The sequence below is a fragment of the Natrix helvetica genome (genome assembly GCF_964273705.1).
Source record: "Natrix helvetica genome assembly, chromosome: 7".
NCBI lineage: Eukaryota > Metazoa > Chordata > Lepidosauria > Squamata > Natricidae > Natrix > Natrix helvetica.
The window spans coordinates 46,339,011-46,358,953 of NC_138558.1; the positions used below are offsets into that span (position 1 = coordinate 46,339,011).

The window sequence follows — 19,943 nt, forward strand, 5'->3', positions numbered from 1 at the left end:
GCTTTTCTGTGCGTCTGGCATTTAGGTAGATAGCCGGATGTCCTAAACGCCAGACGCACAGAAAAGCACTAAAAAGCAGCTGCTGTTGGGGAGCGTGAGCCGGCGGAGCGCGCTCAGGAAGGCGGGGAATGGGATCAGGTGTGCTGATCCATTCCCCACCTTCCTGAGCGTGCTCCGACGGCTTGCGCTCCGCAATCCCCAACAGCAGCTGCTTTTCTGTGTATCTGGCGTTTAGGTAGATAGCCGGATGTCCTAAACGACAGATGCACAGAAAAGCACTAAAAAGCAGCTGCTGTTGGGAAGCACGAGCCGACGGAGTGCGCTTAGGAAGGCGGGGAATGGGATCACGTGTGATGGAGACTGAGGCAGCCCCAGCCTCCAGCACACGTGGTCCCATTCCCCGCCTTTCTGATGACGTCACCAGCCTCACCAGGCGTAAACCTCACCGCACGTCACTGCATTGCACACACCCTCCCCACAACAACCCTTCTGAGTCAAGTTGGGCTGAGAAACACTGGTGCCAAGGGAGGTTCAGGTTAGACTTGAATCTGGTTCTCCTAGATGTCTCACCAACACTTTAAAACAACACAGTATGTCCTCCTGATTAAGAAATATATAAAAATGGTTTATAATTAAAAACTAAATTTGTGATTTTAAAACTAATCTTAATATAATTTTTGAAGGATAATGCTATTTCAATTTGAAGGGAGATAATATAAGTATATATAGGCAGTACCTGTAACTTTTTTTAAAGGATAGTTTTTTTCCTGGGATCATGCAATAGCCAAGACTATAGCCTTAATTTAGAAATGAAAGTTAAACAAGAAACTTTTTACTGATTTAAATACCCCTTACACTGCAGCTCCAAACTTAATCAGCTACCATCTTGATCAGGGGCCTTCTTTCTGTCACCATTTATTTAAAATAATAAATCTGGAACAGAAGACAAACACCGTTTATTCTGGATCTAAAATTTAACTAGAAATGTAAATTAGCTAAGTACTCATAGTTAGGTTAAACAACCTAACTATGAGTATCTAGCTAATTTACATTTCTAGTCCTTTTCTGTTTCTAGATGTCAGTAATTCCATTCTTTCTTTCAATCAGTGGTGGGTTCCTACTGGTTCGGCTACTGGTAGTAGTTTGGAACCGGCAGCAACCCATGCCTTCCACGCCCCTAAATTGGTTCTCTGGGTGGCACCATAGTTGCCGCCATCTTGTTTTTTGTGCCCACGAGCGAACCGGCAGTAGTGACTGCCGGAACCCACCCCTGCTTTCAATGTTATATTTTATTATATTGTTCATGGAATAAGAAACATGACAGTTACTACTCACATTTGAAAAAAATATATTTAAAAATGAAAGAAATGCAGACTTTCTTGCTTTCAAAAATAACACAAACTTCTAGCACTTTACATCAAAAGAGAAAAAAACTAGAGTATGGACCTTAATTTGTTTATGCATAGGTGTTTCTTTTAAAAGTAGCCAACTTGTTAGAATATTTTATTTTAATTTTACCCTTATTAACATTTTGAAAAACGCTAAGTTTGGAGCAGAGGGAAAAAAAAAAACTAGAAATAGGATTTCTGAAAGGAATGCCAAAAAAAGATGGCGCTGCAGTACAATTATTTAAATTTTCATCTTAGTATCTACCAAAACATCTGCCAATACTGAGGGCCTTTCAATACTCAGTAGCTAATATTATATTGCCTCACTGAGAAGGGCCCTTACATTTCTCAACTGCAGAGCATGTTTTCAGCATATTTTAAAGTTTGTAAGCATCTTGTTGAACAACAACATGGAGATGCTTAAGTGGGAACATTATTCATTATAATGAATTAGGGTCAAATTATTCATTGTATATGAACTAAAGGACAGACCTCAAATAGTTTAATTATCTTACAGACAGGTTTCCAACTGTTAGCAGTCAGGCTACTTAAGTTCTTAGTTGTGACTTTAGCTCCATCTTATTCTAACCTTCTTACATCAACTTCTGCTTCTTTTAAGTTGTTACAATCCTATATTATTTTATTGTATTTTATGATAGGCTACCATCAGGAAAGAATTCTGGCAAGAAATAACTGATAAATGCTTCCTTTGTTTTAAAATTGAGTGGATCTTTTTTTTAAAAAAAAAACCCATCCAATTTACTTAATTTTAAAACTGTTCAGACCCTACATAATTTTTAGTTGATTTTTTTTTTTAAATGAAGTGCTCATACAAAGTACACCAGTCCATTTTGCAATCAGTTTTAATGTGTAATCCATATAAAATGAAGCTCCCAGTATTAGGTCATTGCTGCCTCTTCAAATAGAAACAACATCTTGGGTCCCCAAAACAAACTAGATTTAATAACAATTGCTATGCTCAGTGATTAAATATCACCACATATAATAGTAAAATGTATGGTTTTAACATAGCTATTATTGTGATTGTTGTTATTTAGTGTTACTAAACACACCACATGATCTAAGAATGACTTTTCCAAAATCGTTCATTATATAATCAAACATAAATTCTAATCTGAGTCTCTTTATTCCAATGCAAAATCTTAACTGTACAGTTAAGTACACAACGTACAACAGGTCTCATAGAAACTGTTCAACATTATGATAGAAACCCTCCCCCCCAAAAGCTACTTATGACCTGTTTTTGGAGTGCCAATAACTGAATTCAATTCAATTTCAATTTATTAGCGCTTATAGACCGCCCCCTCTCCCGAAAGGGACTCGGGGCGGTGTACAGTCCATGTCAGAGAACAAAATTAAAACAATTAAAATTACATGGGGAATATATATATACAAATATAAAATGGATGGATGGATAAGAGGAGGATAAAAGATGTGCAGGGCTGTATTGCTAATAAATAATTAAAATAAACAGACATTAAGATCCCAATACCCAATAAAATTAAGACTATAGAATAATACCCTTAAAAACCAGTAAAACGTAAATGCCAGGAGATAGGCGTTGAAATTATGCCAGGCCAGCCAGTCGAAACAGGTGAGTCTTTAGTTTCTGCCGAAAGGAGCGGAAGTCGGTGGTGGTTCTAATGTCGGGGGGGAGGTCATTCCAGAGGGTTGGGCCCATCACAGAGAAGGCTCTACTCCTTGGCGTCGCCCACTGGCATTGCCTAGCGGACGGCACCAGGAGAAGCCCCTCTCCGTGAGAGCGAATTGGCCGCAGGGATGTATGTGGGAGGACGCGATCCCGCAGGTAACTGGGCCCTATGCCATGGAGCGCTTTAAAGATGGTGGTCAAAACCTTGAAACGCACCCGAAAGACCACAGGCAGCCAGTGCAGCTCACGCAGGAGCGGTGTCACATGGGAGTACCTGGTACTCCCCATGACCGCCCGCGCGGCTGCGTTCTGGACTAGCTGCAGTCTTCGGGCGCGTCCCAAGGGAAGCCCCATGTAGAGAGCGTTACAGTAGTCCAGGCGAGACGTCACCAGTGCATGAGTGACCGTGCGTAGGGCATCCCAGTCCAGGAGGGGGCGCAATTGGCGCACCAGGCGAACCTGGTGGAACGCCCCCCTTGCCACGGCTGCCACATGATCATCCATTGACAGCCGGGCATCTAGGAGGACGCCCAAATTGTGCGCCCGTTCCACAGGGGGCAGCTGCTCGCCCCCTATGGCCAGCGTTGGAATTAGCTGACTGAACCGAGGTGCCGGTAGCCACAGCCACTCAGTCTTGGAGGGGTTGAGTTTGAGTCTGTTGTCCCCCATCCAGACCCCGACGGCTTCCAAACACCGGGACATCACTTCGACTTGTTTGTGCTTGGCAACCAGATCACTTTGACAGCCAGTTGCAGCATTCTGCAATCACTTGACTGAGAAAAAGTGACTGGCCCATATGGAAAGATAATAGTAAAAGAATATTGACGACATTAAATGATATATAGCCAAAGGAAACAGCAGGATTCAGAAGTGGCTGCAGCAAGTTATTGAAAGGCACACCGTGCCTCTGTGCATGGCTTTCAGTGACTATGAAAAGGGTTTGACTCAGTATTCCAGAAAGCAATAATTAATGAATTGCTCAACCAAGGCATAGATACTGGTTGCATAAACTTTCTACAATCTGTATAAGAAAAAACAATGGTGACAATTTATCTTAATGATTTTAAAGTGGAAATCAACATAGAATGAGGTGTACAACAAAGGGATACAACATCACTTATCTTTTTCTCAATCTGCCTTGAAGAAGCATTTTGCAAATTAGACTGGGCAAAAGATGGAATAAAAATCAGTGCTGTCCACTTAAATAATTAAGATTTGCAGATCATGTTCTTCTCATCTCACAAGACCTAGAACAGCTATAAAGACACATACAAGAGCTGTACTAAACAGGAGAACCATTTGACTTAAAAATAAGTCAAGTTATGTTTAATAAATTCACTAAAGAAAGAAAATTTTTATATCTGGAGAAGAACTAGACATAATAGACCACTCCATATACCTTGGCCAATTGATCCCAATGGAAGATGATATAGTAAAGGAAATTGAATGGCATGTTAAATGTGATTGGCAGGCATTTGGCAACCTAAGCATAATTTTGAAGTACAACCTCCCCCTATGCCTGTAGAGCAGTGACGTGCGGTGAGGTTTATGGCTGGTGAGGCTGGTGATGTCATCAGTGCAAACTGCGGTCCCCTTCATGTTGACTCAGGAAGGTGGGGAATGGGACCATGTGTGCAGGAGGCTGAGACAGCTTCAGCCTCCTGCACACATGGTCCCATTCCCCGCTTTCCAGACTCCTGAGTCAACATGAAGGGGACCACGGAGCGTGCTTCATGGGACCGCGGCTCATGCTCCGTGGTCCCCTTCATGTTGACTCAGGAAGGCGGGGAATGGGACCACGTGTGCAGGAGGGAGGCTGAGGCTAGAGGAGCCTCCTGCACATGTGGTCCCATTCCCGGACCACGTGTGCAGAAGGCTCCTCAGCGCCTTTTCCCTTTTTTTTTATTTTCATGATGAGAGAGGTGAGGCTCTGCCTCCACTGCCTCCCCTGACCGCACGTCCCTGCTGTAGAGAAACGTTTTTGATCAGTGTGTGCTACCTGCTCTAATATATGTCGGTGAAACAGGGACACTAACCTCACAATCAATTACAAAAGCTAAGTGTGCAAAGAGCCATAGCTCAGCATTATAGAATAGAATAACAGAGTTGAAAGAGACCTTGAAGATCTTCTAGTCCAACCCCTTGCTTAGTCAGGAAACTCTACACTATTTCAGACAAATGGATATCTAACATCTTCTTAAAAACTTCCAGTGTTGGAGCATTCACAACTTCTGGAGGCAAGTTGTTCCACTGATTAATTGTTCTCACTGTCAGGAAATTTCTCCTTAGTTCTAAGTTGCTTTTCTCCTTGATTAATTTCTACCCATTGCTTCTTGTCCTACCCTCAGTTGCCTTGGAGAATAGTTTGATTCCCTCTTCTTTATGGCATTCCCTGAGATATTGGAACCCTGCTATCATGTCCCCCTTAATTCTTCTTTTCAATAAACTAGACATACCCAGTTCCTGCAACCATTCTTCGTATATTTTATCCTCCAGTCCCCTAATCATCTTTGTTACTCTTCTCTGCACTCTTTCTAGAGTCTTCACATCTTTTTTACATTGTGGCAACCAAAACAGAATGTAGTATTCCAGGTGTGGCCTTACCAAGGCATTATAGAGTGGCATTAACACTTCACATGATCTTGATTCTATCCCTCTATTTATGCAGCCTAGAACTGTGTTGGCTTTTTTGGTAGCTGCAGCACACTGCTGGCTCATATTTAAATGGTTGTCCACTAGGATTCCAAGATCCCTCTCACAGTTACTACTATTGAGCAAGGTGCCACATATACTGTACCTGTGCGTTTTGTTTTTCTTGCCTAAATGTAGAATCTTACTTTTTTCACCCAATGTTCAAGTCTGTCAGAATCCTTCTGTATCTTAAGCCTATCATCTGGAATGTTGGTTATTCCTGCCAACTTGGTGTCATCTACAAATTTGATGAGTTCCCCATTTATTCCCTCATCCAAGTCATTGATGAAGATATTGAAGAATACTGAGTCTAGAACAGGCCTTGGGGTACTCTACTGCATACTTCCCTCCATGTAGATGCAGTTCCATTGAGGACTACACATTGAGTGCAGTTGGGCCGCCAGTTACGAATCCAACTGGTGGTGATGTTGTCTAACCCACATTTTTCTACTTTATCTAATAGTAGGTTATGGTCTACTTATCAAATGCCTTGTTGAAGTTCAAGTAAATTATATTGACACTATTCCTCTGGTCCACTAATTTTGTCACTTTGTCAAAGAATGTAATAAGATTAGTCTGGCATGATATGTTTTTAACAAACCCATGTTGGCTTTTGGTTATTACTTTGTTTGCTTCTAGGTGTTCTCTGATTCATTGCTTGATTATCTTTTCCAGAATCTTCCCTGGTATTGAGGTCAGGCTGATAGGTCTGTAGTTTCTTAGATCTATTTTTCCCCCTTTTTGAAGATAGGAACAACATCAGCTCTTTTCCAGTCTTCCAGTTCCAGGATCTTTGAAAGATATAGTTCAGTGGTTCTGAGATCTCATCGGCTAGTTCCTTCAGAACCTTGGGATTTAATCCATCCAGACCTGGTGATTTGAACTCGTCTAGGGTAGACCGATGTTCACATACCATTTTCTTCCCTATTTTAATGTGTTCCTAATCTGTTTTTTGTGGTGCTGTTTTTGATAGGTTGGACTGTTTTTTCCCTTTGTGTAAAGACAGATGCAAAAAATGAGTCACGTAGTTCGGCTTTCTCCCTGTTGCTTTTTTTAAAAAAAAATTAATTTTTTATTTTCAACACAAACACAACACATAAAATCTTCCTTCTTTACATACTATAGAAAGTGTACCAGTTGGTTACAAAAGACTTTCATGCATCTCTTCCACAGTCATCAAGCATAATTCATATTAACTCAAGTATTTTAACTCAGATATTTATACATGTTACCGTCATCATACCTCCATTTTCATTTGACTATAATTGTTTAAACGTACTTCATCATAAAATATACCAAGATTTAATACATAACCACATACTGGCATTTCATTTACTATTTCTAAAATCCTCCAATGACGCTGAGTCTTTATGTCCTATTCTAGCTAAACATCCATAATATTTAATAACAAAGTTTTCTAATCCTTCTTTCCAAATCACTATTTACAATTTACATCCCATTTCCTTATGTTGTACCCATATATATATATATATATATATATATATATATATATATATATATATATATATATATATATATATATATATATATATATATATATATATATATATATATGTTATTATCATTATCCCTCCTTTATTTGACTATATTCTGCATCATATCATTTTCCCCAATACTCAAGACTTAACTGAATCTAACTTAATTCTTTTTTTAATTAACCTTTATATATAATCCAAAAGGGTTTCTAATCTTCCTTTCATGGGTACCATTCAATTTTCATATCCAGTTATTACTTATCATAACACTACACATTGTATACATTATTATCATTATCAATTATTTATTTAACTATATCTATTTTCACTAAATTTCACTAAGTTTAGCTAGTTTTAAATTATACTCTTCCATCTATCAACCTTTATCTTTCCAGTAGCAAAACAGTCTCATATCCTCTGCTATTTGTGGTGTCAGTCCTCTAATCATCTTCTTAACCAACTTTGTATGGACTCCTCTTAGCAACATTTTGCTTATAAAATCTCTCATGTAATTTCGATGCCCTTCTTCTGTTTCCTTAATCATCTTATCTTTGATTGTCGGTAGTGTTATCAATGATATTGCTAATAAAATTTATCTCTTTAAATCCATAAAGTCTTTTGTTTTCTCTCCTTATCTTTGATTGTCGGTAGTGTTATCAATGATATTGCTAATAAAATTTCTCTCTTTAAATCCATAAATTCTTTTGTTTTCTCTCCTTATCTTGCCATCTGGGGTAGATTTCTCCTCCATTTAATTCCTCTTTCAGTATTCTACTCTTTCCCTTTTCAGAGACAAACCAATCACCATAAATATCTTCCAACTTCTTCTCTCTCCTCTCATGTGTATCTGATAATTTCTGTATTTCTGAGAGTATCTTTTGCAGACTTAAAACTTCTTTCTGCTGTTGAAATTGTGCCATTATCTCCAGCTAACAAATACTGCTGCTCTAGCTTAGAAGGTTTTAACAGGATTAAGCATAGATTCACAATAACATTTCACCTTTCTCTGGTTAAAAATATACTTCAAAGGAACATCTGTGTGCTTTTCTTCTTATCACTCTCTATAAACAAGCTGTGAGACCTTGAAGTGCCAAGCCAGGATAATCAGTGAAAAAAATAAAAGTGTTTCGTTTCCAATACACAAACCTCCAGCCTCCGAGTAATAGTGTTACAATGTTACAATTTCTTTGTTTCTTTTTGTATCTTTTTTGTATTTCAAGTTAAAAAAAAGTCCAATTCTTAAATGAGTTAGAAAAACACCCACAGTAATGAAAGAGAAGAATTTTAGTCCATAGATTACAGAAAATAGTAAAAGAAAAAAAAATAGAAGGAAACTTAATCCATTCATTTTAAAAGGCTTGAATAAATTCCATCCGTGAAGATAGCATTTAAAAAGTAAGATAACCCACTGTCCAAAACCAGTCCAAATTTAATTCCGCCGCTTATTTCTTCTGTTCTTCAATTTAAATTAATTTTAAGTTTTTTTATAGGCAGTCACTTTTAAAACAGTAAAAATTCCTCACCAGCTGGAAACACTTTCTCTTTCCATATCCTTCTGTTTTGGAGCTGCCCCGACTTCATCAGCCAAATGGCTGGATTTTTTTGTCACCGGCTTGAAGAACTTCTCTTGGATCAATCAGGGACTTTGCGATGTCCCTGAGATCAGCAAGATGTATTCTTCCTTTTCAACGTCTCTGTGGGACGGTTTAGGTCCATTTGGACCACCCAGTGGCAAAAGTATCGACTGCGATCTCAGTGCATTGAGATTGCATGTCGTCGCAACTTCAGCTCCTCCTTTCCTGTTGCTTGTCACCTTCTTGCCACTTTCTTCCAGCAATGGACCAATTGTTTCCTTGACTTTTTTTTGTTTTTAATATGTTGAAAGAAGCTTTTTGGGGGGTTATTTTTTACTTTTGTCTCAGGCCTTTTTTCATTGTGAGCCTTAGCTTTCCTCACTTCATCTTTACAGGCTCGGGCTATTTGCTGAAACTCTGTCTTAGTTATTTGCCTCTCTTTTTCCACTTTTTATACTTGTCCTTTGTGTCTTTCAATTTGTCAGAGAGTTCTTTATGCAGCCATGCTGGTTTCTTTTGAAAGCTGTTATTTTACTTCTTCATTGGTATTGTGCTAGACTGGGCTTTTATAGTCTCACTTTTCAAAATTTCCCAAGCTTCTTGAGTTGTTTTCCCCTTGAGGAATCCCTCCAAAGCTCTCTCTAACTTTATTGAAATTAAAGACCATAGGTCGGGCAAGTAGCTGGTTCTGAAAGATATGTCATAGATTGTGCATAGAGGTTCAGCTAGGGCAGTGGCAAGCTTTTTCAAGAAGTAGGCACATAATCCATCAGGGCCAATAGATAGGGATGGCTTTAGGTTATGTAATGCCGTTTCAACATTATCTACTATAAAATCAATATGTAATAAATCATTACAATTTGTTATAGTACGACTAGTAATTGGGGGGCAGCAGCCATTGCTGTCAACAAAGACTGAATTTTATTTCTAAATTGCTAGAATTTCAAAAGACTAAAGAATATTATAATTATTGGTATTCTGACTGCTCTACATTTTATAACATAGATCAGAGTGTTATCACTTAGACCTTGTTTAACTTAACCAAGCATTAATTTTAAGAACTGGCTGCTCAGGCAAGTGCATAGAAAACAAAATTAAAGTTGAGCAAAGCATTTTGAGATTACATGATTTTAAAAACATCTAGTCAATCTAAAAAAAAGGCCTATGTAAAAACACAATTGCTCATATAGCATCTTTATAAATATCTATTGTTTTAATACATTATATTTATATGCCTTCATTATGATATTTTAATTCATTTTTTATCCACTTAACTGATAATCTAAGGCAGGGGTGTCAAACTTGATTTCATTGAGGGTCACATCAGGGTTGTTCGACCTCAAGGGGGTCGGGGGGGCTGGCAGATCGACATCACTCATGTTGGGGGTGCATGTGGTGGCCCAAGGTGGGGGGGGGCTAGCCAGATCGACATCACTCATGTTGGGGAGGGGGGCGCAGGTGGTGACCCGAATGCTCTGCCAGTGAAAATGGGCTCCCAAGCTCTGTTTTCGGCTGTGACTGATTCCTGCAACCCTCTGCCAACTAAGGAGGACCACACTATTTTTGCTGACCGAGGCACCTTGAACCGGTCCGCTGTTTCCAGGGTGGCCCCATGGGCCACATTTAAGCATTCCATGGGCCGCATGGGCCTTGAATTTGACGCCCCTGATCTAAGGTATACAAGTAGCTTTCACTTATTACCAATTGTTTTATGATGGCTTGAAGTTATAAGAGCCACAGAATGGGCACTTTACAGCCCATAAAGCACCCCAGCCATTGTAAGTGGGTGAACTGATAGTCATATGACCACATGGCAGGCAGGTTAGCTGCCTAGTGTTAATCATAGTGTTATGTGGTCACACGACCATAATTTGCCATTTTTCTGCCAGGTTTTGGCAAACAATGCCCACTAAAATAAATGGGTTCATTTAACAACCATAGTGTTCAGTTAATGACTCTGGCAGTTGGTTAAGAAGTACAGAAAATTACGTCTGGTCATGTGAGTACTTTGCCTTGCAAGCATAATGACCAGATTTCTGGTCCCAATTGGTTGGAAGTTGAGAATTACTTATATTTAAATGCCTCTTTCTCTTTCTGATGATGGAAAGAGCTGTTCTGATCTAGGCTTCCTGAAACAGTACAAAGCAAATGTTTAGTCCCAAAAACCCTCTTTTTATTTCAACAGCTGTGAATTATGTCTATTCACAGTCCGTAATGAGTCACAAATAGAGCATAGATTCAACTAAATTCAATACCTGAACCTGTCTTCCTCTAATAAACTGGGCAAGTCTAGGAGATAAATGCTTAAGGTTTGTATGGAATATTTACATTTACTAGCAGAAATATACGTATTATTTCATTATTTTATATAATTAAAATAGCTCCCGCATCCATAGAGCATTTGAGGCAATGTACTAAATCTTAACAGAGGGAATAATTCTGATATCCCAAGCTAAATATTACATAATTAGAATGCTTCAAAAGAATAGGAAGTGTTCCACATAGAGAGCAAAAATTCTTTCCATGTAAAGGCATTCTAAAAGAAACTGTAAAATTATTGATAGTTCATATGGGAAAGTATAACATTTCAGATATCATGGCTGCAATCAATTAGGGTTTATGGAGAAAAATTAGCTTCATTAATTAGGATTGGAAACCAAAATTGGTGAAATTTGGTCTGTTAAATGCACATCACAGAGTGATCAGGACACTGTGTAATCACAAGGAATTATAAGTGTTAATGTATTCCAAGATATTAATAATTTATATAAGTAGAATATAAATAAGTAAGATATTATATAATGAAAGGCAGATGATACTTTATGAATTATCATTTGTTTATTTACAGTATGTATCTATAAATTTAGAAGCTGCCCACCTCACTATCCGAATGAGTGTGGGCAGTTTACAGATAACTATTTGTATTAAACTTATATTAATAGTTAAGAAGTGAAACACAAAATCAATATAAAATTAATTATCCAGAGGTATAATGTAACCATATATAAAAAGGAAATGTGGCCATTCAAATTGGCTAAGGAGTGAAAAGATTTTTCTAGCAAACTAAACATAAGATACAAGTCAGGGACAAAGTTTATTGCCCTTGTCTTTTCTTTTCATTTCTTTCCTGGCCCAGTACTAATTATATCAACAATCCTGAATTAGGTTTGCTACTCATTAGTTAAAACCAAGATAAAAGCAAAACGTCATCATAAGTTCTAAAGTAGTACAATTTTCTTTTACTGCAGTATCAAAAATTAAACTTTTAGATTTAGAAAGTAACGAGGGATTGTGTTAAAATTCTTTGGTCAAGTCTACATCCAAAATACTTTTTAATGAAACTGAGTAGCAATAGATTGTACACTATCAAAAAGAAAAAAGTGAAAGAAAGCTAAATTAGCCAGAAGGGGTATTTTTTCCCCAATAAAAATATTTTGCATAAAATATGCAACATAGTTTTTCAATCTCATTTTTTGCTATTATTTTTTTTAAAGAGATCCATTAGTGTCATTTGTGCATTTTCCCCAATGCATCAGTTTAATTTTAAATCAGTAAATAACAGAAAAATGTCTTCCGCATTTTGTCATCCCATAGCACATTAAAAATCTTTATTTATTTATTAATTCATTCAATTGATACGGACACCTATCTCCACAAATGAAAGGCAAGTAATATTCATACCAGAAACAGAACTGTTGTTATAAAAGCCATCATAAATAATAGATTCATTTAAGCTAGCTTTATGGTTACACATAGAATCTTATTTTAAATAATGCATAAAAGCTGCATTGAAAATGTTACAACATAGATGACATGGTTGATTTAAACCTCTTTCAAACCTAGGAATTAATACACCTTTTACTAACAAATCTCTAATAATCGAAGCAGGCATAAGATATTTATTTAGGCAACATTTTTCCCACTGCAATAAATTATATGGTCTGCATCTACTATGTGACATGTGACACAGGCATTCTGCAAGGACAGACAACTGCCAAATTTTTAAACTTTAAAACTTGTGTTTGAAAGTGTACAAGGTGATGGATGGGATTACAGAAATAAGAGCTAAATTTCATACATTATGGATATGTTTGTAAGAGAAGTATATACTTAGATCAGCACAGATAACTAACTGAACCAATAACATTTACATATAGAATGGTACATTGGTTATCAACTGCTTTGAAACTCATCATATTTGGTATTCAACCCATTTTGATACAAAATTTTTGTCCTGATGCTCATTGTTTGTTGGTGCTCAACTTACAAGCTACAACTTGTCGGTGCTGGCTGCCTTCTGACTCACAACAATATTCCTTATGGGAAAAATTTGTTTGGTACTCATCATTTTTGGTACTCATCATGCCTCCTAACAATGAGTACAGAAGTGTCACTGTACCTGTTTTCTGTGAAGTAATATCTAAAAATCTGTCCATTTTGTAATTTTGTTTAACTTCAGTGCATAAGACATAATTCATCGAAGAACACAGCAGGGCAACTATTGTCACAATGTTTATCAGCACAGTAGTATTAATAATTTGTCCCATTAGATTTGTTTTTTAAAAAATGATAAAATGAATCACTCTTTAAAAAAATCTTGTGCTCCAAAATAATATTGGCAAAAGGGGAGGTGGAGGTGCGGTAGCTCAGTGGTTAAAGATGCTGAGCTTCTCAGCTGGAAAACTTACAGCCAAACTTCAAGATACAAGTGCCATACCATGGGGTGAGTTCCTTTTACTTGTCCCAGTTCCTACCCACCTAACAGTTCAAAAGCATGCAGATTCAAGTAGATAAATAGGTACCACTTCTGCGGGAAGGTAACAGCATTATATGTGCCTTGGCACAAAGTCATCCTGGCCACATGACCACGGAGATATGATTACAGGGACAATAATGTATTTTCAGTTTGAACGTGTTAAGTGTACTATAAATGTAAACATCAGGAAAGGAATAACATGAACAACACAAATATAAATTATCTTTCTAAAAACTAATTCTTCCTGACAATCAATTAAAATCTAACAAACTATATTTAAAGAACGCATTGATTATACTATTCATCCTGTTGTTTAAAAGAAAACAATCTAATTTTATACTATATTATTGATTCAGTAATAACACAGATACTGAATTGTGCATTCCTTAGACACTTAAATTAAAATGTTCACAAGAAGGCTGCTGAGCATACACTGCATTAAAGTATTTCAGTCTGGTAGCTGTTTTTTAAGTAAAGATTTAAATTCTTCCTATAATATGTAATAATCATTTTGGATTTAATGGAAAAGCTACACTGCTAAAATCTGTTCAGAATCCAACAGATAAAAAGAGAAACATTAAAAAATGTTTCTTTCAAATATACTTGAAAACCATCCCTCAACATCAACATTATATATGTATGTAATGAATATTCAAATAATATAACAACATTTTTTGACTTCTTGTTTAGTATACTAGATAAAAACTAACAAAATACAGATAGAAAAATATTTTCAGATTCTTTGTTTACGAAATTTCTATGGGTTCCTCTATTCGGAGTATATCTTTACAGAAAATGCAATTAATGACAAAATATTCAATTTTCCATATTTGAAGCTATATCATGATACTTTCCTATTGTCAGATATTAACTATTGATGTTAATTTTATTTTTTGTAATATTTTTTATTGAAGTTTAAAATCACAAAGATAAAAATCTAATAAAAATTAAGAAAAATATAAACAATAATAGAAAGTACAAAAAGGAAAAAGGAAAAAGGGAAAAGATGAAAGATAGATAGATAGATAGATAGATAGATAGATAGATAGATAGATAGATAGATAGATAGAGTCTTATTATATTCCATGTAAGATTGAGATTGTCTTGGCAATGTTTCGGCGAGGTCCCACTTGCCATCTTCAGGCTGGTGTTTCCGGCTTTGTGCTTGGGCGAGTGCTTTATTACTTCCCAACCCCAACAGCCACCCAGTCTATCCTCTGGTATAGTTCCAGCTAAAAATAGGAGAAAAACCTGAACACATTTTCTGAGCTCTTCCGGACTGGTTCCTATGGACTCCAACAAGCTCACTATGTTTTCCTTTCTTTTCTTCTGGTTTTAATTTGATTTCTTGTTTTTAAAATATAAATCTAACTTTGTTTTGCCAATCAGAAGGAAGGAACTGTCTTAAAGATTGTTTACAATCTCTTCAAGGACATACAATCTGCATGAAGAAGCATCATTTTGACTCCCTAATGGGACTTTACTGAGAAATCATTTGGTCTCTGCTTAATCCAGTTTTTATTGGTTTTTAACTCAGGCTCCGCTCTCGCACAAAAACGAAGCCAGAAACACCACCCTGAAGATGGTGAGTGGGACCTCGCCAGGGGTGGGTTCCTGCCAGTTCTAACCTCTTCTATAGAAGAGGTTCCACAAATCTACAGTGCCATTTAGAACCGGTTCCAGCTCCCTCCCCCTGCCTGTCTGCACATCATCAAGATGAAGAGCGAGAGGAGGAATTCTGGGAGTTGAAGTCCACAAGTCTTAAAGCTGTCAAGTTTGAACACCCCTGGGTTTTTTTCTAAAGGGTTAGGGGTGCAAGGGTCTTGTAACTTGACAGCTTTAAGATTTGCGTGCTTCAAATGTCAGAGTTTCTGAGCCAACATTTTGGTTACTAAGCAAGAGCGTTGTTAAGTGAGTTTCACCACATTTTACACGTTGGCCATGCCCACCCAGTCACATGACTGCAAGCCACTCCCACTGAGATGACCAGGATTAGCCCAAGAGAGAGATCAAACATATCATCAGTCATGAGTCCATATCTCATCTTCTATCTTTTGGGAAATAAAAACTTCAATTTTCAATGTTATCAATAAAAGTCCTTTAAGTAAGTGCATCTGTTTGTTTATGAATTTCATAATTCTTTTCTTTACACAATTGTCATTTTCTCTAAAACTGCAATCTCTTTCCATGTCTTATATCTATAAATAGACCTTAAAACTTAATCATTCACTTTATCAAGAAAAATTCCATTGAGCTATAAAAAACAGCAAATTAAAATATATTATTTAATCCTTCAAATGATATCCCACAAATTTCTCTTCATCTTCCATCAATGATATAATAGTTTATCAATTTCTTTAAAAATAAAGCAAAGCTGTTTTCTTCTCTTCTCTATAATCAAATCTTTAAAGCCTCATCATTCAATCTTACTCAAGGAAAACATTAATTACTGTTGAAAAAATAAATTTGAACCTTGATTAAATAGATCCACTTTATAAACGTTAATTTTAGTTTTAAAAGTCTTGATGACTACTTTTAGGCAATGTCCTCAAAGCTCATTTCTTTTCTCTTACTTTTTTCAGTAATTCCTTCATAGATATAACACATCTCCTTTGTAAATCTAAAGTAATAAAATTGTCCAAGTTAGTTTTCTGAGTTAACATCCACATATTCAAATCAGTCTTCTAGTTTATTATTTGCTTGTCCCTTTTAACTATTGAAATCATAGCTAATTTCATTTGTTGGTCTTGTATAGTGTATTTTTCAGTACTATTTTTCAATTAGTTTTAAATCTATATCCAAGACAATCCAATTTTCAGCAATATCCTCTTCTATCTCTTCTTTTAAACCCATTTCTATTTTATGAGACAGTCTAAAGAGTAAGTAGTGGATACATTGTTGCCAATATTCTTAAATTGTTCCAGAGTTAATTTTTTCTCCATTCTGTACTAGTGGGAATTATTCTTTAATTATAATCTTTAATTTTTTTTCTGATTGCCTCTAATAACCAGCCTTCATCCAGCCTCATATATCATGTTTTTGTTTCATCCAGAACATTTCTCAGGAAGAGATTTCTTACACTTAAACTCAGATCTTCATATATTTTTAATAGGATTTTAACAGACAACAGGAAATATTCTTGAACTTTTTGTTTCCCAATAATCAGTTTGAAAGCTTTCCAAAATCAACAATTGAGTTATGTTTTTATTGCTTATTTCCAAATAAAAATTATTTTTGGAGGATATTGGTGGACGAATACAGCTTCACTTAGAAGAGCTTATGATCACAGTGGAAAGTGGATCTACTGAACCAGCTCCCTGAAACCCTTTCTAAAGAAAGAGGGAACTTGGGATTTCCCACAGGCTCCTTATAAACACTCTCCAAGATGGGATCATAAAGTACCAATCCCCACCAGGTTCTAGAGCAAGGGGAGTTGCGAGACACAGCTTTGCCAAGCTGCAGTTGGAGCTTTTCATAAGGCTGGATTAATCATTTTTTACTGAAAAAGGCTTTCTGGACATATTTGGATGATTTTCCTCAAGCCACAGCAAATTAAAATAATTATAAAATGAAAATTGATGTTAAATTGGGCAACTTTGGAATAAACATGGTTGGATTCCCAGTATTAGAATCCAAATATACTAAAATTATAGAATCTCTATGGCACTATTTGCTAATATATTTATTAACAATATTATTTACTGTAGATCAGCAGCATTTCAGCTTCTGACACATAAGAGATACAAAAACATGTTAAATCTTTAAAACTAAAAATGATATTGTATAGATATTTGTTATCAACAAATCAATTTGTTATGCAAACATGAAGAAATGAGTGGAACAAGTGAATTAAAGATTGATATTGCAGCATTGGAAAGATAAACGTATGGCTCCATTTATTCAGTAGGTTGAAGACCTAATTGCACTTCCCCTTACAAGTGGATTGCCTATAGATGTAGACTGTAGGAGATGACCAGGCTGAGCCAGGGGAAGGGTGTGTGTGTCAAACACATCATCAGTCTTGAGTCTCTTCACATCCATAAGGGATCTAAGTCCAACCCACCTTGAATGCTGTTGATTCTTACCTACTGCCAATTGTTTTGACTGTTATTAGTTCAGATTCTTGCAGAGAGCATTAGAGTACAATAAACCCATATTCATTTGAACTGCCTAGATTCTTGATTTCCTGCACTTGACACAGACTTTGTATAGACAAGTCTATGTTGAAATATTGGACTCATTTATAAAGAATACAGTGAATTTAAAAGTGATAGAACAAAATTCTTAGAAATATATACATATTTGAATAATATGTGTATAAGTATATATAGAATTATTACAGATGCAATAACATATCACACTATGGGTTGGCTTTCTTTGGTTCCCCCCCCCCCATTTTTGGTTAACGCAATTATGTTTATTTATCTTCTCTTTGACATGTATGTATCTCCATCATTATTATCTTTGGCTTTTGCTCTTTTTTCTGTTATCAATTAAAAAGCAATTTAAAAAAGAAAAACACCAATAGAAAGTAGAACTGCACCAAGTTGTATTATACAAAACTAGTAGATTTCAGATTCACAAACAGCATTCATCCTAAATCTCACTCAGAGAAGTTGTTCATATAAATATAAATAAAAATTTAAGTTTGCACTACCTATTGACAGTGTAAATTGTATTTGCTACCTTTAAAACAGTGTGATTGACCGACACAAATTGAGATTCTAGAAACAAGTAATTTCCATTACTAATTCTTGCACAATTTATACAATACAATTAGAATCTTGTTCTGATATTATAGAGACTCTAGAACTTTGTTAAATCTCAGATTCAATATTTATATTTATGTCACAAACCTTTTAATATCAATTGTGGAAAACAATTGTAAAAATATGTTGCTTGTCTAGATGTAAACAAATGTATTTTCAATACTGAGTTACCCAAACTTATTAAGACTGACGCTACTAAACAAGAACACAAGCAAGAGCAATTGTGATATAGTGGTTAATGTGTTAAAATTCAGACCAGGGGAACCCAGGGTCAAGTGCATTTTAGCCATGAAAAGCTCTACCTTTATTCCTGCAGGCCATGTTTCTTTCAAATATACAGGATTATGTATGACCTAAATTACTATACAATGCTAAAAAAATATGAATTGTTATAAAAGTCTATATTTTATGAACATAATTCAAAAACATCAAAAATAAGGTTTGGGTTCATCAGGAAACTTCTTTTGTTCAAACTCTTCTAATTTATATTTCTTATGAAACTGTTTTATGCTGTCAGGCTATCAGGCATTTGACAGATATATCTATTATTATCTATATAGGGCTTTCTTCAACCAAAGCATATATACTACCACAAAATTATGAAGCCTTGTGGATGAAAAAGCAACTAGAGACAATACTTCAGTGTTCTTATGTCACCTGCAGACTGTGTTTTACATAATCCAGAATAATCTTGTTATTTTAACAATTCACTGCGTAAAATTTACCAAAAAAAAATCTATTTCCATACGTTTTGTTTAAATGTTTGTTTAAATTATAATTTTAAAAAATATTTCATACATAAAGTTTTAGAATAGATTTTTAACTTTAGGCATAAAGACAAACTTACCATTCTCACTGTCAGACTTGTTTTCATGCTCTGTATCAGTTAAAGTAAGTGCTGAGTTGGAACGACTTGAGAGACAGGAGCTTCGGCCTGATTTGACTCCTCTGCCCCACAGTCTCATGGCATGCTCTGGAGACATCACTCCTTCATTTTCAGTGTCAGCATCTGATCCTGCACTGATAGAGTAACCTCTGTGGGGAAGCCCCATTTCAGCACAAAATGCCAGTCCTCTTCGAGTCGCTGGTTCACAAACTCCTAACTGTCTTAGGGTAAAATTCTGTCCTAATAAGGGAAGAAAAACAAAACATAAGAATCTTTTTATTTTCTTAGAAACAGAGTAATTAAATTAAGATCCCATTAACTACTGTAGATACGTTTTTCCAGTACAGTAATATTTAAAATTTTGTTGCTAAAATCCACATGGATATAGTTAATATGTCCTTTAATTCTGCCATTATGTGATGAACCTTTTCATTTTTTTCATTTCACATCATTACTGCTTCCATTCTTCAATCCCTACAAAGTACTCCTATATATCACTACAAACCTAGAAGGACTGAGAACATGCAGCCGCCCTGTCCCTCAACCTGATTGGTAAAATATTTTTTAAAAAGGAATATAATCAGTGTCCACCATAAGCTACTGCAAATCTAGGGGCAACAAAAATTCCCTTAACCGCATCACTACCATTATATTTCATATTTTATTTTAAATGTTTGAAAGTTACGTCACATAATTTAAAAAGAAAAACAG

The 19,943-nt window shown here is 36.0% G+C and overlaps 1 protein-coding gene across 15 annotated transcripts in view; it reads right to left on the reverse strand.

The window, feature by feature from the left end:
- TENM3 (teneurin transmembrane protein 3) overlaps window positions 1-19,943 on the reverse strand; it is a 1,436,054-nt gene that overhangs the window by 319,257 nt on the left and 1,096,854 nt on the right. For all 15 annotated transcript variants that reach the window (XM_081959126.1, XM_081959141.1, XM_081959139.1 and 12 more), the window contains one exon: window positions 19,194-19,472. In XM_081959126.1, the coding sequence (XP_081815252.1) occupies window positions 19,194-19,472 (279 nt within the window). The remainder of the gene's footprint in view (window positions 1-19,193; window positions 19,473-19,943) is intronic.